Genomic DNA, 25,496 nt, shown 5'->3' with positions numbered 1-25,496 from the left:
TATGCACACTCAAAATTTGTCAAGTCAAGCGTACTATGGCTCTTGCTTGCTATAAATAGGGTATTAAACTTCACGCTTTCTTCACCAAAAAAAAAAACCCAAACCACCATAATTCATCCATACAAAACTAACTCCTCCATTATGCCTCCTAAGAAGTCTTCCCCCAATGCCTTTTCTGGTGCTGGTTCCTCTTCAGGAACAAGGGGTAGGGGACGTCCTCGCACGTCTCGCCCCCCCAAAAAAGGTGCAAGTTCCTCTGGGCGTTTCAGCATGAGAGCTCTTGCAATACTCGCTCATGCAGCTAGTGCCGCTGCTAATTCTGAACAACCAGACGCCATTAACGGTGTGCTTGGTGTTCAAGAAGAGGCCGGTACTGCTAATCAGTTCATGAATCCTGATCTAAACGACCCTGTCCAGGAGGTGGGTGAGAATCCTCTTGCGGTTGCAGCGGTGAACGAGGGGCCGGTTCAGGAAGAGCACGTGCTGCAGCCAGTTGCCCCAATTCCTGCTCCTCAGGGTGGAGTTCCATTCTATTTTGCTCTGCAACAAGCTGTTGGTAGAAATGGCATCCCCTTCAACTATAACGGGGGGGTCCCTGTGCTGCAGATAAGGCTTCGAAGCCGCAACATTACTGACATCGGAGTTCCATACACTGTACCTGCAACTGCCTTTATGGAGAATGTCATCCAAGACTACGCTGCAAAAGTTGACCGCAACACCTCTGAGATTGTGGTGCGAAGGCATGAGATTGTTGTCTCTGGTCACCAAACTGCTGAAGCTGCTGGGATTCAGCATGGTGATGTGCTAACTGTCGACCCTGTGGTATGGTTTTAATAATTTTCATACTCTTTATGCATTTATACCTTGCTATAAGACTTCATTAATGTATTGCTATTTATGGTTTTCAAATAATATGATGTTGCTTTAGTTTCCAATATGAAAAAGACTATGTTGCACGTATGTGATTTACAAATAAGTTACACAATTGTTTCTAGTTATATATATGGGTGGTATTAATTGAAATTTTGTGTTTAAATCTGATTTTGCCTAGTATAAACCTTGTTATGTCACATTTGTTTTAGATTTATTTATGTACTTAATTTAATTGCAAGAAACCTGTGATAAGAACATTCGTGGAAGCATGATTTGGCGCTACTTCCCTATTTTACAAGAAATATGTTTGTGTAACCAATTTGACTAAGGAAGTTCCCATACTTGTATCTAATGACCAAAAAAAATAGGAAAAAAAATTACATGTTACTATAAACCCTATAATAATAGTACTAAAGAAAGTACACGTGGCTTTGTTTAGAATTTATTGAATCAATTACTAATTTATACTTACATTTATTAAGTTTTAAATGCACTTTACTAATCAACATCTTCATTATTCAACACTTGATGACGTGGCAAACGTATGCAGTAGCGTAATGTTATGAAACAAAATGGAGAGATTTTAATTAAATTATTGTTTCTTATTGTTGTAGGATCCTGATCACAATGTTGATACTCGAGTGAAGGTGTTTAAGGTGCAAGACCTTGTCTCATTTCCGCGGCAAATTAGGGTAACTGCTCTCCCAAATGAAACCATTTATGCAGTCTACAATTACTGGGGTGAACATAACAACAACATGCACCCCAAAAACATGATTGGGATCTATGAAAACCAAGTCATCACTTCCCTCCACACCGTCCGAGAGGTTGGTATCCAGAATGGCTACACCCTCTACATCCTCCCGAACAACCGGAGGAACCCCTAGTGTGATGGGGGTGAAGGGTCTTGCTCAGTGCTGGTGGAGCGTGACTGCTAAGAATGTGCTATGTCCTTGTTATTGTAGTAGTGTTGTTGTGTGTTTCAATTATGCCTGAAATAATTACCTATCGTATTAGTATCGGATGTTAAGTAGGTAGTCCACTGACATGCCCTTTTGTATTAAAATCTAATGCATGCCGTGGGTACTCAAATTAGCTTATTTTAATGTTTAGGTTGATGTGTATGGTAATGGGCCTATCCCTATCTAGCCTAATAATCTAGTACTTAAGTAAGGAGTTTGTAATCATGGACTTATCGTAATTTGGTTTTATGGTAGTATAAATATGTGTGTGTTATTATATTTTAATTAGGCAAGTAATTGGTAAATTGTGTGTTCAAGAGTGTTTTAAAGTGTTTTAAAATATGTAACCCTGGTTTATATATTATTTTTAAAAAATGTTCCAATACCTTCAATCTAATGAGGAAGGCAATTTGCCAACAGTGCCAAGTACAAATTGTGTACCCCTTTTTAAAAAAAAATACATGGATAAATATTCCTAAATATGAAGGAGGTGGGGTCTGTGTTGGAGTTGACCAAGATAACCTAGATTTGTCTAAAGGGTTTTGACTGAAGTGTCATTTTTTAAGTATGTTCATTCATTGAAACAGGAAGTGCATTTGCCCAAGTTAGTGAAAGTATTTAATTCTCGCAACTAACTGTACCACAACAAGCCTTGTATATAAAGGATACTGATACATTTTTTTTTCTCACAACACATAAACCCTAAATTTGAAAAATATTACTATGGAGGGAAGGACTCCAAACAACAAAATCTCTCGAGTTACTTATGTTAAGTCAAGCATTTTCGTTGGTCCTAGGGATCGGATGACTACAGCATGGCTACAGGATGTGGATCCATTATTACCAAGGTGTGATTTTGGTCCGAGTTGGGGTTCAAGGCAGAACTCAGTTGATTTAGATGAGTTGCTACGTGAGCACATTGAGTATTTGGACAGCTATTGGGGGGAAGAGCTTCCAATGTCAACTGATATTTCGGTAAGAAATCTTATGATAATTAAGTCTATTTTGTCGCCAACTACTCATCATGTAGCAGGTACTAGTGACCAAGAACAAATCTTGGACTTGAACAGCTTACCACAGTCACCCGAGACACTACGGGCAAGGAAATATTTCTTTGCTTATAGCAAGGTGTGTAAAAAAGCAAAAAATAAGATTAAGAGCTTAAGATCAGGGACATGGTCTCTGAAGTCCAATCCGTGGTTCAGAGAGATTGCAATCAGAAGGGAGGCTACTCTGAGGAGTGGCAAAGTAGAATGAGAAAAGGGATTTGAAGTCGCAAAGCTAAGGCAGTTAGTACGGCTAAGTTTCAACTTGTTTTATGTGTACTTGAATGTTTGTTTAAGTGGGTCGACTGTGCACTTTTGAGGGCCCAATTATGTTTAGGTGGAAGTCTAGTTACGTGTTTTATATATCTAAAAAAATTTTAGTTTATGGAAAAATTTGCATCTATGTAATAGCTTCATATTATATAACCATTCAACATACTAGTATGTTTAATTGTTTACTTTGTGTTTTGGCCGTCGTGTTTTATTCTATGTGTCTGACCAATTAAAATTCCAGCCAAGAAGAAATTTGGGGTTGTATGGGCCAACCCACCTAACGCGTCCAAAAACGAAATAGCAGTCCCATGTTCAAACTTCGAAGTTAAATGCATGGAAAAAAAATTAATGTGCACAGACCGTTTCGTAATAATAGTTCGATGTTTGTATACGGATGATAAGCAATAAATCGCAAATGTCTTAGATCTCACAATAGAAAAACACATAAATATTAGAGATATTAATAAAGTACTAATAGAGACGGAAAAAACATAGATTTCAGTAGATTATTTTTTAGATTCCTGTTAAAGATTTCAAGTAGGACTAGTAATATAAAACGGAGAGTGTACATAAGTTATTATCCCATCTAACAAAAATAATAAACAAAGATAAAACAAATTAATAAGCCCACCCCAGAAATGGTATTGTCCTCCATATTATATACATTAACACCTAACTGCTAATGGACTGCCCAAATAAAAGTGTAATAGTGGCCCATACAGTAACGCTGAAGTCTGATGGGCTGGGCCTAATATTTTAAAAATCCAAAACCTGGTTGGTGTCCCAATTTCGAGACTCAAACCAAGCTCAAGTGGTTCAAGAATGGCATGTTAAGTCTTACCCACGTTTGTAACACAACCGCTCGAAGTTACGTATCGAGTCATAAGTGGATATTAAACGGGGTTGATACGAATATAAATGGATAAGACTGCCCTACATTATCATTTAAGGATAGACAACCCCGTTTAACAGATACGTACATGTTTATAAAAAGGGTAAACAATCCCTTTAAATTATGTAGATTTGAATTAACCACATATCACTCGCTTGTGTGATCAAAGTCCGTCAAAGAAGAAGACATCGGGCGTAGATACAAACACGGCATGCATCAAGTCAAATAATGTTACATGTGTACGAATCTTGTAAACAAATCATGCAAATGTAAGGATAATTAGTGCAATGTCTTTGAACAAACAACAATTTCTTAGCATGCATATTAAGTAGATCATGACTTAAAAACTGTCGGAAACACCGTTGGATGTGTCCATGACAAGGATATCATCATCCTCCATAATCTCTGTCTGCGATGCACCAACGCCTGAGTATATGTCACAAAGATTACGCCTCCTCACCTGAAAAATGATGGTAGTGTAGATAATCATGTTCAGGTCCATTGTTACATACAGCGTTTGTAAACCATTTCAGTTACTGTGAAGACATGGATTTACTGTTATTATCCTCGGTCTTAGTGGTCGCGAACTAGCATTTGAGGTAGGAGTGTTGGTGGTATTCACCTGATTTTTGAGAAATGTTAATCAGTTAGTGGGAATGTCATCAACATAAGCTGTAGATCTAGATAGAAATAGAAAAGAACACCATTGTAAATGTACCTTGTTCCTGGAACCTTTTGGCCTCCCTCTCTTCCTAGGCATCTTTGGAGGTTCAATCAGGGGGGAACAAGGATGTTGTCCACTGTTTTCTGAGTTTTGATGTTTGCCTCTAGGCTTTTTATACCCTATCTCTGCTAGACCCTTGTTTCTTGAACCTTTAGGCCTCCCTCTTCCTCTCTTCTTAGTCACCGGGTCTTTAAATACAACATCTTCCAATCCACCCACCCGAGGACTATGTGGGGATTCAGTAGTAGGATCAGTAGAAGTTTGTGCAAAACGTGAAGTCCCATTGTTCTCTGAGATATTTTGTACCGTATCAGCTCCATCTTCAGAACAATATATGGGGACTGTTTGTTCAAACTTTCTCTTTCTGCACTGACTAAATTCCGACTTGAGGCTTTCCAAACTTTGAACAACCATACTCACAGTCTCATCGTTTACCATTGCTGCTTCCTCACAAATCGGCTCAAATGCATTCATCAATGAGTTGTACCTTCTCACCTCCGCAGTCTTGTTTGGATCGTGGTAGGAAACCTTCACGCGGGTGTGTTTCCTTAGAATGTCTTTGCGCCATCTACTCACAATATATCGTTGTGGAATGTCAACAACTTGATTCAAGTCAAGGATCCTAATTATGTGCTTACACATGATACCATTTGTCTCAAATTTACGACAATCACAACAAACCACCTTTGTTTCTTTGTCATATGTTGCATATACATATCGGCGCCTATCAGTCACAACTTCTTCACTCCTTCCTTCGGGAAAAACCCACACACGATCTTCAATCACATATTGAATTAAATTGTCTGTGATTGGTCTTTGCTCACGAGGGAAGCAATACATGAGCCTAGAGCATTCCTTTTGAACCTCCTGAAACTTGGTGTCGGTGTACAATTTCTGAAACAACTTTTCAACCGTGAAACCACTAACAAGCCTTCGAATATATTTTGCACACCTAGCATCAGCGTCATTCTCATCTCGAACACGCTTGTCCATTGCTTTGGCGTACTTTTGCGGGAACTCATGCAGCTTTGTGCGCCGGTTCACAAACCCATCGAAAAAACTGTTTATACTCTCAACCCTTTGTGTAGTTTTCATTCCAGCCCAGAAGTACTCTCGCATGAAGGCAGGGACCCACATATGACGTTCAACATACAAACTGTGCAGCCACGCATTGCTTTCCAGTTTATACTTTGCAATAAACTCATTCCATCGAGTTTCAAACTCCATGACAGTGATGCTATCATACACAGTGGCCTTGAGTTCCACTTTCAGTTGTCTATACCTACAACAAATGAAGCATTAACACACTCAAATGTGGACACCAATACATAACTAATTTAGTTATAATACATGTAGGTTTTCAAATTAAAATGGATAACAACTAACCTTTCGCATTTTCCAAGTTTTTCGGGAATCTTTCTCATTATGTGCCAAATGCACCAACGGTGGCGGGTGTTAGGCATCACCTCCTCAATTGGTCTTCTCATTGCCGCCGCCTGATCAGTAAGTATTGACATTGGAGCCTTATTATTCATGCACTCCAACCATTGCTTGAAAACCCATTCATAAGTGTCACAATCTTCATGGGATACCAATGCACAACCAAACAAAATCGATTGTCCATGGTGATTAACACCTACGAAATTAACGAAGGGAAGATCATATTCATTAGTAAGGTAAGTTGCATCAAAACAAACCACATCCCCAAATTCTTCATATGCAGCCCAACTACGGGCATCCACCCATAAAACGTCTTTCAAGCGTCCTTGATCATCCACTCGTTGAGAGTGATAGAAATTTTGGCTACCAGCCTGCATTTTTTGGAAGTACTTCATCATTGCATTCGAATCACCACCCTCCATTTTCAACCTTCTACATTTGTAAATCTCATGCTGAAGATCTTTCACAGTATAAGCCAATGCTTCGGACCCACCTAATTCAGACCTCAAGCAACCATATATTTGAGACACCGGCACCCCTTCATCAAAAAAATGAAACAACTTCCTCCTAACTTTCCGAGTTAAGTGTTTCATTCGATACTCTTTCACAAGCTTCGCATCAGCAGGATTAGGGGTGTGGTTTGAATGTTCCAACTCCGCTTTCTTGATTACCCACTGACCCTCTCGGTTCAATCGAGCATAAATCATAGCTTTGCATTCGCATTTCTTTGAGCGCCGTTTACTGCGGCTCAACTCATCCTCCCCGACCAGTCCTCCAACTACTCCACCTGACCCACACAAGTTCATCGCCTTTGCCCTCTTCTTTGCCTCCCTTTGCGCTCTCATATCAGGTCTACCATAGCACTCACACCTCCATGTCGTAGTAATTCTATCTCTTACTTCACCCTTGGAATACACACCCTGAACTCTACTCACTCCAAACCCCTTCTGCTCAGCGTAATCTTTGTAATATTCTTCCACCTCTTGCCATGTCCTAAAAATCATACCAACCTTTGGCTCTTCAACGTAGCTGTCTAAACCTTGGTTACTGGCGACAGCTTCTACACTATCAACTGTTCCTACTGGGGAAACGTTTTGCATCCCTTCCTCATTATGTTGGCTGGTCTCACCATCTACATATGACATTGTGAAATCATGACTCTCGGATGAAAAATTATCAGTCAACTCCATCTCGTTATCAACTATCATATCCTTACCCCTAACACCACTCCCCTTATCCTGCAACCTTATCGCTTTCTCAGCACCACCAACCGGAGATTGTTCAACATTATCCATTGACAAATAGCAGGGGATTTACCTCTGTTCACACATTGCACGAAATGAAACAGCAAACATACTAAATGATAACACTAGACATAAGCATATAACATAAATCAATTCTTTCACATAACATACAAAAATCCTCTACTCAATTTAATTGTGCAGTTGATCGAGTAATTTTTTTTATTTTTTTATTTTTAATTGTTTTTACGTAATCCTTTTACAAATAAGCACACACATTCCTCCACCTAACTAAAATCAGATCTTAACACAGTACCGATAGATTAATTTAGGTATTTCATACATTTATCAAAAGTAGATTACATGGCACATTACTCTATAAAAAAACTAATATACACACGAACTACGATCGACTACATTGCACTAATTTAACATAAAATGATTTTTAGAAGAAGGGCCAAGATCATACCTAGATCAGCAAAATCAACGGACACCTTGTACTAACGTGTTGCATAAATCGCCATTGTTACACACATCTGGAATTTTGTACTTCCTGTAGCACCATCCCCTTGCTCTTAAGCTTTTAAGACAGAACGAACCTCGACAAGGGTACCTTATAAGAGGGATACAAACAACATTACATTAAAATTTAACGGCATACAGTTGGGCAATGTAACGGAGTATACAAAACGGTGCAATTACGGTATAGTGAAAAGTGTTATACAGTCATCCCATCGTGCCAGCGTGCATTACTATTTATCTACCTGGCATGTGACTTGGAGCTTACACTGTTCCTATAAATTACGGTTTTGCCATAAGATGAACATTACCCGTTTATCTAGTAGATGAATGGGGGCGGCCCCTTTTATTTTTTTAATCATTTAAAAAATATTCTCTCTCCTCTCATAAATTATAAACTTCTTTCAATTAATTCATTTGCATTTCTCTCTTCTCTTTTCAATTTTCTCGCTCATCTCTTCAATTTTCTCTCTCTAAAAACTACTACTCTTCCATGGCGAACGATGAAGAACAAACGAAAACACCTTCAAAAAGGTGAACATCACTTAAATTACTTTGATTTTAATACGATTTTGTTAAATTTGTTAAAATAATTGTCGTTTTGATTCTACTATATTATTGTCGTTTTGATTTTTTCTTTCAATTTTTTCCAGAAAATCAGAAGTATCTACTCCTATTGAAGAGGATGAAGATAATCTGTAAGTAATTTATTATTTAAATTCACAATTTGAAAATTTTAAAATTGAATACTAATTTGAACCCTATTTTTTTGAACATGACATTAAGCAAAATATTCAAAGTCAAAACACCAAAAAAGAAGAAATTAGAAGATATATCTAAGTCAAGTCGAATTGTTGATAAAAAAAATATTGGAAGAATTAGAAAAGAAATTTTAGAAAGTGCACCTAAAAGTATATTTTGGTTCATATATTTCTTGATTAATGTTCATGTACGTTGTTTGGTTTGAAATATAATTTATGTTTGAACAACACAAAATAAACCAATGAACATCGCTTATAAACAATTGAATAGCCCACAATCCCATGTTTATGTTTGTATATTTGTTTGCATGTTCATTGATTTTAATTATGTTTGTATTTTTGTTTAATTTGAACAACCATTAAGTAACTTGTGAACATTTAAAAAAAACCCATTGAAATCCCCCAATTCAATTTATGTTGGTATATGTTCTTTTTAATATTGTGCTGAATACCATTATGAAACTTTTGAACAAAAAAAAAACTACAACTGAACATCACACAAAAAACTAAACAGACTCCACTTCAATTTATGTTTATATATGTTCTGTTTACTATGATATTAAATTTTCTTTACATTCATATATTTGTTTCAAATGTTAATTATATTGTTATTTTTTTTATTAACAGTCCAACTACTGGAATGCACCCACTTACATCTGAACTGCCCCCACTTACATCTGAACAGCACCCTGAAAAATCTGATCAACCCTCACACACCCCTAAAACTTCTAAACCACCAAAAACTTGTGAACAACCAGAAATTTCTGAACCCTCTTCAAAACCTTCTGCACAACCTCCAAAAACTTCTAAACAACAGATTCTCCCTGAAACAGAAGAACCCCCTGCAATAGAAAAACAACCAGAAAACACTAAACCCACTTCAGAACCTTCTGAACAACATCCAAAAACTTCTGAACCAAAGATGCCCACTGAAACAGAAAAGATTCATGAGAAAGAGAAGCCACCTCAAACTTTTGTACTACCTTCAGAAATTTCTGAACATCTTGATAAGGGCACTACTACTAGGGCTGTAAACGATCCGGCCCGATCTGAGTTTTAGTCTGTTCTAGCTAAGCTTGATAAGAACTATTCGTGTTCGAACTATCTCGAGCTTGAACGAGCTTTTAACAATTTTGTTCGATATGGGTTCGTTAAGAATTCAGCTTGTTCGAGCTTTGTTCACGAACATACTCGTTTTGCATTTTGAATTTAAGTTCGAGCTTGAACAAGTCTAAATCGTGCTTGATTAAATAAACGAGCCTTAATTTATCATTAAAAAAATGGTTTCTTTCAAATTTTAACACATCCATTTAATTTTATATAAGATGTTTATATTCTTTTCTATAGAAAAAGTTAATGACAGATTTTTCATGGTTTTACATGGTGAAATAATTAGTACTTTTTACAAATATGTATAAATAAAAGATATATAATATATATTGACTTAAACGAGCCGTTCATGAACATTACCGAGTCAAACATGATGTTGTTTGAGCTTTGTTCATCTATTTGACGAGCTTAAGATTTTTGTTCAAGCTTGTTTGTTAGCTTAACAAACGAGTTTTGACCGAGCTTGTTCGCGAGTAGTTCACGAACGTATTGGCTCATTTACACCCCTAACTACTACCTTTCCAAATGCAACGGATACGTAAAGACTAATACAATAGTATTTTTATTACCGCCGCAACAACATAGGCTAATACAACGGATTCAACTTTGATACCATCTTTGTTAAATTTTAGTTATAACAATGGGGTATTATTTGTAATAAGACATAAATAATTCCTTTGTTGCAAAAAAAATTTAACCGAGGCAGGATCCTAAAGAAGAGTTAAAGAGTCGTTGCATTAGCCTTTTTAACAGAACCCCAGAGAAGTTAATGTTGTAGGGATCGGAAGGGGTCACTACGACACCCATTATGTCACACTTACAAGACAATCAACCCAAATTCAATCTAATGAAACCAAAGTTATCACACAACCAATATTGCACAACCAAGACAGCAATAGGGCAGTAGAAAATGCACAACAATACCAACAATAATCGGAAGAAACAACAATAATCAACACACACGGATTATACGTGGAAAACCCCTTCGATGTGAAGGATAAAAACCACGGAACCGTTTAAGGAGTCCACCCTAGCTTCTCTTATTGATAATTGAGGGTAAAATAAACCCAAATCAGTCTACAAAAGGTTTAACAACCCACCAACAACAACAAACAACAAGAGATCAAAATTAGAGAGCAAAAGAGTAGAATTCACCCAAAAACAGTGGTTTCGTCCGAAGCAGATTTTGACCAAACCAGACCTCAAAACGACGATCCAACCGTCCAAAATGAAGCCCTTGATGTCAGGAGTAAGCTGTCAGAATTTGGGGATGATCCGACGGTGCACAGACAAATCTCTGAAAGCTGTCCCTAAAAATCCGAAGACCACCTTCACTCAAAACTCTCACTTTTGTGTGTGTTTTGTTCTACTGCTCTTACTGCACTTGCTGCCCTCTCTTAGCAAGAATTACCCTTGACAAGCTTGCTAAACAAGCCACAAAAAATAAGCCCCAAGATGGACTCATAATAACAAGTAAAATGTAATAAAATTTGGGCCATTCATGAAGACCAAAATAATGAACATTTTACCACAACTTGGGCTGGACCCCTAACAGATGTAACGGTATTGAATGAAAAAGTATAAGACGCGCAAAATTTCATCACTTCCCTCCAATTTTTTTTCCCCCAAATACTAAAACCCTTATTTGCCCATTTTCACATATTCCTAATTTGCCGAATCCTCCATTTTTGACAGAAAAGAGAAGAAATCAAACAAAAATTCTGAGAAATCTGAGGAAGTAGACGACAATGGTATAATTTCATACATTCAGGTAAATTTATTGATTTGTTAATTAGAACTAGGATAAATACTGAAATTTTGTAATTGAACTGCTGTAATTTCTAACTTTCTAATTGCTTTGATTTGATATATCGACGTTGAACAAATCTAACTAGCTGATTTGTGCTTGCGATTTAAAATTAGGTGAACTTGGAATTCGAATTGTTTGCGTGAGAATACAAAGTATGTAGAATTGATTTGGGTTTGTGGGTATGAATTGTTATAAAAGGGGTTTAATTCATTACCCAATATTGTGTTTTGATGAATCCAATTTTTATTTACCAAATGAAATCAAGATCAACTAAAGTTCAATTTTTTAATATGTAATGTGTTTAAATTCAAGATCTCACAACTCACTAAAGTAGATTTTGGTGGTGAATTTTATTTTTTTTTTTTTTTTTTTATATGGTGTTAAAATAAAACTTTAGGAAGTTTGGGTGGTAAAAGGCAATTTGGGTTTTTTGGGTGGTATAAGTCGAATTTTCCGCAATTTGTATGTTCTAATGAGATTATGGATGGTTGATTATGTTGTCAATTTGGTTTATTGCTTGTTTGATGGTTTGAAACCATCTGAAAGAGTGTTAATTAGGGATCAAGGGGCGTCTTGGGATATAATTACTTGAAAGTATCTCGACAATATGCCTAGTTGATTGGAATTGCAAAAAATTTTGATTTGTGTTCATGTGTGGTTATAGGCTAGTCGAAAAGGAGTTATTTTTGTAAAAATTGAATTTCATTGCAACTTTTAGGTCAAAGCTTGTCAAATCTGTTGTTGAGTAGTATCCAGCATTTGGGTATGGGACTTGAATGTATACTTTAAGAGAGAATTGAAAGAGTAGAGTTGATAAAAAGTAGAGACGTCCGAGAATTTCCAAACAAGGGAAACTGAATTTAAGCTATTGTGCATTAGAATTGGGGGTGAAATGGCTAAATTAAATGCACTTCGACTTTTAGCATTTGTTTGGAAAAAGCAGTTAAGCGGTGTATGGTTGTCAATTGGTTGTATTTACAGGAGATGGAATCAACTATTATAAGCATGCTGCAAACTTCAGTGGATTGGGTGACAATGGCTTTTGAAGCTCCCTTTGCTCGGGCTGTTGTCTTTGGAGTACAAATTGGGGGGATCCTTATATCCATACCATTACTTTATTGAAACTAGGTACTGAAATTAATATATGCAAATTTCATCTGTAAATTTCTATAACATTTTTTCGTTGCTTTTGTTTGAAGGTCATCTGTTTGTTGAAGGTCTTCTCTTTGTAGTCATCCTCTATCTTCTGTCTCAAAAGAGTTATGCGCCTCCAAAGAAACCATTGACAGAGGAGGTAGGTTACTAATAATTACCATTTGTTATTTTCCTGCAAGGTTTTATTACCAGCCCCTTGATTATGTTATCTTCACAATTCTATTCATGAATGCTGGAGAATTTATGTGAGAGACTTCATTAAAGGATATGTTTTGGATCCACAAGGACCACAAGGTCCACGACTATATCATTATATTGTTTAGTATCTTGAGTGTTGTTTTGGGATTAAAGGTTCTTTTGTAGGCATGTGCTAGACATTTCACACTATTAAGTGTTTTTTGTGAGGGAAAATTGGTCTTCTCATTTTAAAAAACTTGATGCTCATCTACTACTACCTGCGGTTGTTAGATACTTTGATAATTATGCTGTTCTTGCTTAGTATGAGCTGTAATACAACCTAAGTGAGCTGAGCATGTAGCATTGTAATTTCAGCATACATGATGATTCATTTATGTTGGCAGGAAATAGATGGATTGTGTGTTGACTGGACTCCTGAACCCCTTATTCCAGCTATGACAAAAGAAATGCGCCGTGAACCTCCAAAACTAGAGAGGTAAAGTTAATGATTTTTTCGAGATTTGGTTCTGCAATAATACTATCCATTGTCTGGTTGGAAGCTATTAGATGATGTCTGTTGCGAAAGTTTGAGATGGAAAATAAAGTTTTAGAATCTTCAATGTATCCATAGCAAATGATTTACTTCGGTGTTCTTGGTGGATCTGTTGGTTTGAGTTTAGTTTGTCTTTTGAATCAAACACTATGAAGATGTTTGAGAGCTTTATCATGTTTGATGCCTATGTGTTTAATTGATAAATGGACATTTTAATGCAGTGCTGCCAGGCCACACACAATAATAAATGACAAAGAAGTTGTAAATTTTGCATCAGCTAATTATCTGGGATTAATTGGACATGAAAATTACTTGTGAGAAAATATTATGCATATTATTTATATTCTACTTGCTTGTTGTATTGGCCAATCTGACTTGTTTTGTTTGACAGGATTCTTGTACATCCGTAGTAGAGATATATGGTGTTGGTTCTTGTGGTCCTCGTGGTTTCTATGGAACTATTGGTGAGAAATAGTTATTGCTCTTGATTGAATTGACCTGTGCTAAGTATGAGTTGGAAATTCATAACTGGTTCTTTGTATGTAATCATTTCTAATTCTCTCTGTTATTGTAGATGTGCACCTGGACTGTGAATCCAGAATTGCAAAGTTTTTGGGAACCCCAGATTCAATACTTTACTCATATGGACTTTCCACCATGTTTAGCACAATCCCAGCTTTCTGTAAAAAAGGCGATATTATTGTTGTGTAAGTATAAGAATCCTGCCCTGTTTGTTTGGCTGTTATTCTAGAATAACTAAATGCATACCAAAGGCTTGTAGTCTTTTTAAAAATTAGTTATGTGAACACAGTCCACCCTGTTTTTAGTTAAATAATAGCTCTCCCTTCTGAAAAGTAATGAAGTAGCCACTGCAAATATATTTTTGACAATAACCAGTTTTTTATGAAGATTATAAGTTTCACTCACAATCTGACTATGCTGCCTAATTATTCATATTGTTGGCTCTAACATTTTGAAATGTTCTTAAAATGATCTTTTTTACCTTGTCCTGGCGTCGATTAAATGAATTATCGCTATGTGTGTTCCCCCTCCCTCTGTCTGGTGGATAGGCCTTTCTGTTTTCATTCTATCTGATGGTTGCTCTTCCAGGGATGAAGGTGTTCATTGGGGTATTCAAAACGGACTCCATTTGTCAAGAAGCAAAATTGTGCATTTCAAGCACAACAATATGGAATCCCTGAAAAGAACATTAGAGACAATAACTACTGAAAACAAGCGCAAGAAAACTCGACGATACATTGTAATCGAAGCAGTTTATCAGGTATGTGTTATTATTGGTCACTTAAATGCAAAATGTGAATCCCTGGAATTGTGTCACTAATGTCTTGCCCACCTCTTAGAAGCTGTAATTATTGTGGGGTAAGATGGTAAAGGGATATGCTTAAAAATAGAATAAAGTGTAGAACATATAAACACAGACAGAAGTGTACAGTTGGTAGAACAAAAAGAACGGAAGGATTAATAAATGAACTAGTGGGCCATTTTCATTTTTAGAATTGGGCGAATGAATTTATGACGGATTATAAAGGAAAGTAAGAAAACTAATTTAGGACAGGAGTGTAAAACACCTAAAGACATAGATGCTTGACCTTGAGTATGGCGTTATTGACTTGCAAAGCTTGGTGCTTTCTGTATTCTAAGATCTAGGATTTGAATATATTGTATTAATCTTGTCTGCCAGATTTAAGTGATCACATGCTAGAAACTTTTGTGTTCTGAGACTAGAACCACTAAGACTGAAGAGGGGGGGGGGGGGGGGGGGGGGGGTAGGCACATTCAATCAGGTTTTGGAGATTTTGTTACAACAAAATACCAGCAGGAACATTATGTTCTTTACCTCAATATTATTTAGATTTGATTCTTTTTTTTTTAGTTTTAAATCTTGTTAGTGGAGATGGTATATACATCATACAATATTTAGCTTGCTCTTTGACTATGAAAGGTTCTCCACAAAAGGTACCATTACGGATATTGTAGGAAACTGATCTTACTGAATACTGATGTAATTTATTAATTTGGTCTCTCTCTTTTTTCTTTTTTTGACACTTTTTTTTTTTCTTCCCATAGAACTCTGGTCAAGTTGCTCCTCTAGATGAGATTGTTAAATTGAAGGAGAAATACTGTTTCCGCCTTATGATGGATGAGAGCAACTCTTTTGGTGTGCTAGGAAGTTCTGGAAAATGCCTCACTGAGCACTTCAATGTTCCTGTACGTTCAACGTTATTGAGGTTATAATCGTTTCTCTTATCTCCATATATTATAGTATAATACCCATTGTGACATGGTTTGCAGGTTGAGAAAGTCGATATCATAACAGCTGCGATGGGTCATGCATTAGCTGCAGAAGGAGGATTCTGTACTGGAAATGCAAGAGTCATTGATCACCAGGTATCATAGATGCATCATAATTTATTGTGTGGATGGCATATATGTGTATCTTGCAGCTGTGCTTTATTGCATACTTGTGCATTTGTCAAGTGTGATTAATATGGCTTGACAACACTCAATAATTTCTTTTATATAGAAAGTTAGTGAAAATATACTGGGCTAGTACTTTTAAGACTAATACTTAGATAAAAAGCTATAGTATTAAAATTCTGAATCAAACCTGAGCTTGTGCTCTTTACAAAATTTGTATTCCATATCCTCATATTGAATTTATTCTGAGACTCACATATCTTTAGGTAGAAAGTTAGTCAGAATGACTCATCAGATACAATCTTGTTATTTATATGCCCCCACCTAATTTATCCAACATCTTATTGCTGCTGATTATTATCCTAGTCTCTTTTCCAAAATACATTACAAAAGGCTAACATACGATTTGGTTGATGACATGCAATTTGTTGGGTTTGGTGTTTACTTGCAGCGCCTAAGCAGCTCTGGTTATGTTTTTTCTGCTTCTTTGCCTCCATACCTAGCTAGTACGGCAATCTCTGCTATAGATGTCCTCGAAGAAAATCCTAATCTGATTAGCAAGTTGAAAGAAAATGTTGCACAATTAAGGACTGGTATGTTTTCGAATTTTCTGTTGCAAAAGTTGAGTGCATGAGCTCTGCTCTTACTACTGTGAATTGGTCCTGTAGATATTGTTGACATTGTGATTTGGTCAATTACTGTTCACCATACTATATTTTAGGATTCATGATACGTATCTATTGACCTTTTTTTTCGGCTAGAGGCATGCATACTAAGTAGTACTTCCTCTTTCCTCAAAAAAAAAAAAAAAAAAAAAAAAAAAAAAAAAAAGATCGTACTTGTTTTTATTTACTCACAACATTTCAATGGTGTTTATTATTCACATACTCAACTATAATTGTGATTTATACTTAATGAAAAATATACTCATGTGGAATCTTGTTAGATTAAGTAAAAGCTACTCGTATTTTTTAATTTTTATTTTTAATTTTTACAAATGTATATTAAAGATATAAGCAATTGAACAGATTAAATTAATTTTTTTTTTTAATTTTAACAAAGGTTGTGAGTAAAAAAAAAAAGGAATAATAATAAAATAATTAAAAAATTAAAAAAAAAATTATAAAAAAAAAAAAAAAAAAACCAGAGGAAGTATACCTTAGTCTTGTTGAAGTGCATTGAGCCGTTGACAACCTTCTTAGTTCCGTGGGTTTATTTGTTTCTTCCATGTTTACTCTGTTTGGATAGCACCAACCTGCACTATATATGTATTTATGTTGGATTAGGGTGCAAGCGATTTGACTTAATTCTTGAAGCGTCTTCAGGTTTGGAATTTTAGCATCTCTATCTGGATAGTGTCTAAACAAGGCAATAAATTTTTATTTTTTTTTTAATGAAGTAAAGGCACTGTATTTTGGACTAGTTAGGGCCAAGAACAAGATAATAGGACATTAGTAGATGAACTGATCAATATATAATTTAGTAGAAAATATTTTGCTTGGTCCTTTTGGTTAGATTTCAGTGTTTCAATTTTGTTGTTCGTTGATATTTTGATGTCTTTGTGACTTGATTCTGTGCTTTGGATGATTTTATATACGTAGTATAACTAAAGCTTCTTACTAATGGGGTTAACTTAGCTGCAAAATCTGTTCTAAATTAGCCTATATTATGCAGTTTGGGAAGTCTAGATATGAATGTGGAATCATAAGGCAGAATTTGAAGTTGTGTTTGGATTTGGATATGAGTTTGACCTAATTTACTAGGATAGCCACACCCCTATCTTCTCGGTCTTCCATCTTTGTAATTCTTCTAGCCATCTAGGCTTCATGGGCTACGTGGCTGTGCTAATATGATAGTTCTTTTTGTTTCAGGTTTGTCGAATTCTGAAAGATTAGTAGTTGCAAGTGACCCTATTTCTCCCATCGTTTTTCTACAACTATCAAAATCCACAGGCTCTTCAGAAAAGGACATGCAGTTGCTTGAAGATATCGTTGATGAGGTATACATGCCACCGAACTTTCTTTTTTTTTTTTTTTTTTTTTGTTGCATAGATTTGAGATTTCTGAGCTAATTATACTTCATGCAGCTTTTGGAGAAGCACAAGATATTCGTTGTAACTTCCAAGCGGTCGACACTTGATAAATGTCCTATACCTGTTGGTATAAAACTATTTGTTTCTGCTGGCCATTGTGAATCTGATATTATCAAAGTTTGTGAAGCATTGAGGATGGTTGTGCCATCAGTGCTAAATCCTACTGAAAGTTTGGCTTCTAAAAATTGAAGTCGGATTGATTTCTGCTTGTGGATTAAAAGCTTGAGATATAGTAAACAAGACCCCCTATTAGAGACTCCTGCAATAAATTTTATCTGAGGTTGCTGAAGAATACATACGTAGTACTTGCCATTTAACAATATGTCCTCTTGAAGTACCGAAACATGGGGTTGGCATCGCGATGTGGAAAGTTTAGGGAAACTCGCAGTTTTGTAAATCTGAAATGTTCTGCTACTGCACCTTGATTGAGGGAAGTAGTTTCAAGTACAATGTTGCCATAACTTGTCATACTCTCGGGTTGGGCTCTTTCAGGTCTGGCATGTTTTGTAGATTGATTTTTCTTCCTAGAGTCCAAGAAAGTACTCGATGTAAGTATAGTGAATGTGATTTTATTTTTTTTTTATTTTTTTTTATTTTTTTTTGGTAAATTAGTGAATGTGATTTTAAAAACATCTTATTTAGCCTTTATGTTCTTGACCAATATTATATCTTTTCACGTTGTGTCGTTAATGTATAAACCTTAGTTCATTATAGCTCAAGTGATTTGTTTACTACATAATCTATTCTGTTACTGGCTCGTTAGTACCGTTAGCGGTGAAATCTGACATTTAACGGCAAGAGTATCTTAACTTCTTGTTACTCAGGCAACACAATTTCAGAAAATATATTGTCAAGCAGTAGGCTATTTTCTGACTTTCTGAGATGAAAAATTATTTAATTCATCTAGAGTACCAAGAGATAATGCAGATTGGAATAACACAAGTATTGTTTTGGACTTGCAGTGATTACTTGTAGCTTGAATATGTGTTGTAATTTTTACACTTGAGCATTGATAAATTTACTACATAAACTTAAATACAAGTATTATATTTAGTTGACACGTTTCCTTTTTAAATAAGTTTTACGCTTTGCATTTACTTATTTTCCACTTTTACCCCAATTGCTTTATCATTTTCTCTCCTCTCCTTAATATATTTACCTAATTTGAATACGTCACCTAAATAGAAATAGAGGAAGTATATTTTTGAATTTCATTAGGTTAAGATATAGAAAATATAATTAAAGAAATATTATTATTCGAAAGCATTTGTAACTAAACCAGAAGAATTTTAATCAAATTAGTCTCTTCAAAAATCAAATGTAAATTTAAAATTATTTTTAGTTTAAAATTATAAAAGCAAGAAGCTTAAACTGAAGACGTTGTAAATTTTCTTTCCAGGAACTGCATATGCAATTGAATCTCCAATTCTCCAAAATCTGGTCTAACATGCACATTACTACATAAGTCATAATAGCTAACGGAGTCGATCATTAGTAAACCAGATATACAAATTTGGTTTACCAAAAATACAGTTCATTGCATAACAAACGAAAAAAGAAAAACCTGCTTCTTCCAACTAGTCCTAATACATATACATTGACAAAAGGATTCTTGGATGGCATTACTAGTTTTTCATCAGGCACCAAATGGCCATAATATACTGATAACAGAATGCTGCAAAAATCTCTTCGATCACCAAGTACAAGATTGCAGACCCATCAGGCTGCTCCAACAAGAGGCACCTTCATATCTGTTGCAGAACATCGAAAACAATCAACTCTATGGATATCAAGTAAATAGAAACAAAGCATATTAAGTCGAAAAATCAAAGAAAAAGAAACAAGCAAAGATTGCCTGTATCAGCATGTCATTTCTGTGGCTTCTTCCACAAAACTCCGATCTTTTTCAGGACGTTGCCATTTTTCTTCTTGAAGGAATCGTCATCATAATCATCCATGTATGGTGAGCTATGTCTTCCCCCGACGGGACTATACTTGTTATCTAAAGGCAATGATCCGGTTCTCTCCACATATTTCCCATTGCTCCCAGGAGACAGCATAGAAGCAGCAGCTTCTGCTGCCTTTCTCCACTGATCAGACTGCACTTTAAGTCTTCTTAGCTCTGCCTCCATCTCTGAATTTGCGGCCTGAGCTGCCTCTAGTTGCTCAACAACCCTTGCTGCTTTCCTGTTACTCTTATCTACTTCTTCCATCATGTACCCAAGCTTTGTCACAGCATCTTGTTCAGCAGCTCGAGAGGCATCCACCTCAGCCGCAACTTGGTTTTCAACACTCTTGTCCATTTCATGCTTACTGATCTCTAACTTCAGTATTTCGTTCTCCTCTGAAATGCTCTGTAGTTCTGTCTCCTTATCCATCAAATTTGACCTTAAATCAGCTACGTCTTCCCTCAGTCTTTTCAGCTCATTCTCCACTTCCTGTTCTCTTTGGCATGCCAAAGATTTCTCGAGTTTCAGATTCAAGCTATCATTCTCGTCTGAAATGCCTTGCAATTCAGTTTCCTTGTCCATTAGGTTTGCCTTCAGCTCTTCGATACTTGCACTAGCATTTTTCAGCTCCACTTCCAGCTCAGCCTCTCTTAACTTAGATTGCATCTTCATCTGCTCTAAGAGTTCAGAAGCATTTCCAATCTGTGTGCTGCTGTGAGAACGCTCATCATTGTATCTTATCTCAGCAGCTTCTAATGCAGATTTGAGCTGCCTCACATCGGACTTTGCAGCTTGTAGTTCTATTTGAAGCTGATTGACATCCTCTGGCAATATCTGATCACCAACGGATTCAAGAGGATTTACACTGCTGAGATTCATGAGATCTGCATTAAGACCCTTGACAACACCTTCAAGAAAGAATACACGAGCCTTTGACTGTTCTAATTCAGAAACAACTGCATGGTAAGCCTCCATGGATCTGTTGACATCTGATCTGAGGGCATTGACAGTCTCCTTAGCTGCTTCTAGTTGCAGTAAGGTTTCCCTGACTAGATCCTGTGCTTGAGCTTCAGATACTCGAGAGTCTTTCAGCTCTTGTTTCATGATTTCAAGAACCGAGACAGTTTCAGTCAAGTTATCTTTCAAGCTTTGGAGCTCAGCAGCTGTTTCACTTTGTTCAACCTGTACATCACCAGATTCAGTGACCTTCTCGAGATGCAGCTTGAGCCTCTCAATCTCCTCTAAGGCTGAGGCTAATGCAGCTGAATCAGCAGAGTGCTGCTGACGAACAGACTCAATCTGAGATTTCCATTCATGCTCCTTTTCCTCTGAAATGTTTTGCAGATCTACAATATTTTCTTCCTTAGAAGCAAGAAATTGACTTAGTTGCTTCTGATTTTCTTCCAGTTTCGAAGAAACATCAGCTAGCTGCCTTTTTGATTCCTCTGCATCTTCCTGAGCCTCCTTTTTCACCGATTCAGAAGCAACCAGTTGGTCTTTTACCTTTTTCAGATCATCATGGAGTTTGGAAATCTGGGACTCTAATTCTGACAATTTGCTTGGGCGTTTCTTCTACACGTCGAATGCAACATAGAAAAAGTTAAGAAATAATTCAAAAAAATGCTAAAACTCAACTTGTGTGTCCATGTAAGTTGGGGGGAAAAGGTAGTTTTTGAACAGAAAAAATCAGGAAATAAAAAGGAGTTGCACCATGATAAAGAAGCAGCATGGATATAAATGAATGAATAAATAAAAAGAACCGTGATTTCTTTACCTAAAGTGGAGGAATAATTAGTAAGAGTACCTCAGAAATTGGGCTCCTTGGTGATCTACGCTCAATTACTTTTGGGCTCCTATTAGGAGTCTTTGCAGTTGCATTACTTGACGGGGATGAGGAAGTTGGTTCAACAGAATTTATTTTTAGCTGTCTGGCCGGTCGTGGAGAGACTTTTTGAGGAGACTCCTTGGGGCTTCCTCTGTTTCGAAGGGGAGAGGAGAAGAAAGATTGATAGTAAGTAAAATTGTACAGCACAGAATAGACAAGTTATAGAACCCATTGTGATATGATAATAAAGATGTAAAAAATGTAAGTTTGACTCAACATTAGTAGCCAAATATACAAAAATAGTAGAAAAAAAATATCCCAATCTTGGCTATGAGTTTCTATTAGGAACAGAAAAAACTGAAATTTTGACAACGACAAACACAGAAAATTAGCAAAACAACTCTAAAGCGAATACCAAAAATGCACAAATACGGATTAGAGAGTGCAAGTAAAATTATTTGAACGCTAGATAAAGGGTGAAATTGACACTAAGGTTCAAAATGTTTTATCAACTTAATCTCAAAAATAGTGCATTCAACTAGTCATAAATAATACTAGTCTGAAGGATAAACATAGCACATTAAACCAGCGTTTCAGACCATTTTCTATTGATTTGTCCCCTGGACTAGACTTATAGCCATCTCACTCTGATTCAAAGATATCGATAAGCTAATTCATTTGTTAAATTTTGTGAATAAAACATCCAGCCCTTGTGAATGTTTAACTGTATGAAAACAATTATACAGGCTCTAAAAAGTATCCCTTTTTTTCAGGTTGCCACAGATATATAGTTAAGCCCGAGTACTGTTCCCCTACCAATTAACCTTCATGGTTAACCATAACCTTAAACTAAATGTTTCCATCCCCGTCTTACTCTAATCAAAACCAAAAGCCGATACAACCATAAAGCAGCAATAAGCAATTCGCAAAAGTGATTTTCAAGAGAAAACAACGTATCAGCAAGATTTTCAAGCATGAGAACAAGATAGCTATTCAAATCTCAACTCTAACCCACTTGGAAAAAAACCTAAGATATTCCCTCAAGACCAAAGATCAGAACAATTTACAAACAATTTGTATCAATGTGCAGTCAGTAAACCGATTTATACACTGCTAACCTCTAAACCAGCCTCACATTCAGTGATACTCATACATACAGTGAATTTATACTCTAAAAGCTTGAAATTCGCGACCAAAAATCAAAAAACGTTACAAACTTGTTTCAATGCGCAACCAGTAAACCATTTTATACATTTCTAACCTCTAAACCAACTTCACATTCAGCCATACATACAACTAACTTAAACTTGAAAACGATAAGTTAAGCACAAGAAAAAAACTCCAGGAATTATGATACCATACCTTCACATTTTATACATTTCTAACCTCTAAACTACCTTCACATTCAGTCATACATACAACGAACTTAAACTCGAAAACCCGAAACTCGAAAAATATGTTAAGCACAAGAAAACACTCAAGGGATTATGATACCATACCTTGCCTTGGCAGTCTGCATAATGAAGCTCAACTTCCCCCTTTAACACAACACAAGGTGTAAATTGGCAAATGAAGGTAGTAGTAGTGTTAGATCTTCACACAATTAATACTGTTTTGGACCCACAAATTCTGCCACAAACAGAAGCACAGAAATCACAAAACACAGACAACATCAATCAATAATAACCCAACAAAAAAAAAAAAAAAAAAAAAAAGAATCCAATGCATATGCAAATGAATGATGAAATTTAATATGGACTCACCAAGAAACATACAAATTGAGTAACTGATAATATTATCATAAATTCATTATAATGTGAACTTAGTAAAAAAAAAAAAAAAAAAAAAAATTTTGCTTTTTTCAAAAATATTGAATGTATTCCAACGGTTCTATAAAAGCAACCATTATTGTAAGCACGAGGGAGTAGGTATAGTAATGTGCAAGTGTGACAGTAACTGCTCAGGTATTTTTTTCCAAAAATACCCTTGATGAATTGGCCAACAAAGGACCCACCAAAAGGGTAAATTTGGAATAAAGTTCAATATTTGGTAGAATTATGGCCGAGAATTAAGGCACAATGGCACATGTCAATGTAACCATACTGTAACATCAGATTTTTATTTTCATTCATGGCCTACAGCTCTATCTATATTAAAATATTATATAAAATTCTATTTTGCTTCAATATTTAGGAAAAAAACAAATCATTTATGAACAAAAAGGAAGTTGAACTTTGTTCAGATTTTTATTGTAGTTTAGTTCCTTTTCTTAGCAGATTTTAGAGATAAGCTTACACCACATAAATTAACTTCAAAAATTAAGAGGTCGATATTAACAACAATAATGTGGACGAGATTTGACCCGAGACACACATAATTAATACTCTAACCATCTAAACTAGTAACCATCCAACAATTTTAAAACCATCCAACATAATAACCCACATTATGACCCTAATTATTAACCTTTTACTTAAACAGTTACATGATGAAAAAAATTAACCTTTAACGGTTGAAAGGGTATCATCATTACACTTTATACAAACCCTAAAATATTCCAAAAATACATTTTTTTCTAAGAAAGCAAAAACAAAAAAAACATTAAATAAACAAAACCCATTAAAAAAGCAGAAAAATCCTAAACACCCATTTAATCTACTTCACTTAAAAAGCTAAAAATCCGGTTTTTTTTTTCTCTGTTTTTAAGCTCAAAAACAGGAAAAACAAAAGGAAAATCCACAGAAAAAATAATAAAGAAGAAGAAGAATAAATGTAATGCTAAAGTGAAAATAAATTAGTTACCTTCAGAAAAATGCAGGAGTTCATAAAAATGCAGAGAAAAAGTGAGAAAGAGTGAAGAAGAGAGAGAGTAAGTGAGATAAGGACTGAAGTTTGTGAGAAGTAGTAAAAGAAGTGAGTAGGGGGAGACAGTAGAAGGGGCGCGGAGTTAAAATTGTCGTTTCCCAAAGCTTGTTTTTCAAAAATTATGTCATTTCTAACTACTCTTTCACGTCCGCAAACCCTCTTTCCTTTTCCTACATTCCAATGTCAACATTTTAAACCACCTTAGAGCCTATGAGGATATGTATTTGAAAGGGATTTAATTTTTTTTTTTTTTTTTTTTGAAAACTTGAAAGGGATTTAATTAAATAATAAGGGCATCATATTTTGAAAATTTTCAATGAGAATTACTACTATAAGAAAAACAAAACAAAACGGGGGAGTAATGGAGTACTAGGTACTTTGCCAAAGTTCATATACTACTATAAAAAATTCTTAACCATCTCCTCTCTATTTTTTGTTCTTCGAAATTAGTGTATTGTCAGCTAAAATTAGCCAAAATTTTCAGGAAATTTGGCTATTTCAGATCTTTTTCTTTAATTTCTTTATGTTTTTGTTATTGAATTCAATAAAACTACACTCATTAAAGCTTGTAAGTACCCCTATAGTGGTTTGAGTGTAGTAAGTGCACTTATGGTGGGCTTTGTTCCAGTTTTATTTTTGTTTTTGTGTTTAATATGGTACAAGTTGTTTCATTGGTAAAAATATATGCGGGATTGAAAACGAGGTTAATCCTTCAATTACAATCAAATGAATCAAACAAAAAACTTATTCACAACTACAATAGATCGATATACCTTTGCGTCGAAAAATG

At 35.6% G+C, this 25,496-nt stretch overlaps 3 protein-coding genes across 5 annotated transcripts; 2 read left to right on the top strand and 1 right to left on the bottom strand.

The window, feature by feature from the left end:
* The first annotated feature begins 11,473 nt into the window (after nt 1-11,473).
* LOC145619402 (long chain base biosynthesis protein 1-like) lies at nt 11,474-18,780 on the top strand. Its single transcript, XM_081674087.1, has 12 exons — nt 11,474-11,612; nt 12,633-12,779; nt 12,851-12,945; nt 13,388-13,479; nt 13,928-14,000; nt 14,111-14,243; nt 14,647-14,818; nt 15,625-15,765; nt 15,850-15,945; nt 16,427-16,568; nt 17,847-17,974; nt 18,062-18,780. The coding sequence occupies exons 6-12, from the start codon at nt 14,194-14,196 to the stop codon at nt 18,254-18,256; spliced, it is 924 nt and encodes a 307-aa protein (XP_081530213.1). The 5' UTR covers nt 11,474-11,612; nt 12,633-12,779; nt 12,851-12,945; nt 13,388-13,479; nt 13,928-14,000; nt 14,111-14,193; the 3' UTR covers nt 18,257-18,780.
* LOC145619610 (long chain base biosynthesis protein 1-like) lies at nt 12,544-14,011 on the top strand. Its single transcript, XM_081674322.1, has 5 exons — nt 12,544-12,622; nt 12,851-12,945; nt 13,388-13,479; nt 13,758-13,797; nt 13,928-14,011. The coding sequence occupies exons 1-5, from the start codon at nt 12,544-12,546 to the stop codon at nt 14,009-14,011; spliced, it is 390 nt and encodes a 129-aa protein (XP_081530448.1).
* Nucleotides 18,781-19,433: 653 nt separating the features above from the next.
* Nucleotides 19,434-24,853, bottom strand: LOC145620535 (interactor of constitutive active ROPs 3-like). Of its 3 annotated transcripts, XM_081675223.1 has the most exons (5): nt 24,644-24,853; nt 23,341-23,470; nt 21,821-21,992; nt 19,923-21,588; nt 19,434-19,818 (listed from the first exon to the last, which is right to left on the bottom strand). In XM_081675223.1, exons 2-4 carry the CDS (start codon nt 23,358-23,360, stop codon nt 19,936-19,938), a joined length of 1,845 nt encoding a protein of 614 aa, XP_081531349.1. In that variant the 5' UTR covers nt 23,361-23,470; nt 24,644-24,853; the 3' UTR covers nt 19,434-19,818; nt 19,923-19,935. The 3 variants fall into 3 exon arrangements, with proteins under 3 accessions (XP_081531349.1, XP_081531348.1, XP_081531350.1); XM_081675222.1 differs by having other exon boundaries at nt 19,434-21,588; XM_081675224.1 differs by lacking the exon at nt 24,644-24,853 and adding an exon at nt 23,605-23,737 and having other exon boundaries at nt 19,434-21,588.
* Nucleotides 24,854-25,496: the final 643 nt, after the last annotated feature.

This window comes from Chenopodium album, chromosome 27 (assembly GCF_948465745.1).
Source record: "Chenopodium album chromosome 27, dcCheAlbu1.1, whole genome shotgun sequence".
NCBI classification, from domain to species: Eukaryota; Viridiplantae; Streptophyta; class Magnoliopsida; order Caryophyllales; family Amaranthaceae; genus Chenopodium; species Chenopodium album.
Note: the sequence above shows the minus strand (reverse complement) of the source record. Positions and strands in the feature narration are given on the sequence as shown.

Bases quoted from the DNA above. Each gene is read 5' to 3' on its own strand.
- LOC145620535 (XM_081675222.1), bottom strand. From the start codon at position 23,360: ATGCAGACTGCCAAGGCAAG. The intron at 21,993-23,340 runs GTATGGTATCAT...CCTTCGAAACAG, and splicing joins ATGCAGACTGCCAAGGCAAG to AGGAAGCCCCAAGGAGTCTC. The intron at 21,589-21,820 runs GTACTCTTACTA...TTCGACGTGTAG, and splicing joins CAAGGAGCCCAATTTCTGAG to AAGAAACGCCCAAGCAAATT.
- LOC145619402 (XM_081674087.1), top strand. From the start codon at position 14,194: ATGTTTAGCACAATCCCAGCTTTCTGTAAAAAAGGCGATATTATTGTT. The intron at 14,244-14,646 runs GTAAGTATAAGA...TTGCTCTTCCAG, and splicing joins AAAGGCGATATTATTGTTGT to GGATGAAGGTGTTCATTGGG. The intron at 14,819-15,624 runs GTATGTGTTATT...TTCTTCCCATAG, and splicing joins TAATCGAAGCAGTTTATCAG to AACTCTGGTCAAGTTGCTCC.
- LOC145619610 (XM_081674322.1), top strand. From the start codon at position 12,544: ATGGCTAAATTAAATGCACTTCGACTTTTAGCATTTGTTTGGAAAAAG. The intron at 13,480-13,757 runs GTAAAGTTAATG...ATTTTAATGCAG, and splicing joins GAACCTCCAAAACTAGAGAG to TGCTGCCAGGCCACACACAA. The intron at 13,798-13,927 runs GTAAATTTTGCA...TTTGTTTGACAG, and splicing joins TAATAAATGACAAAGAAGTT to GATTCTTGTACATCCGTAGT.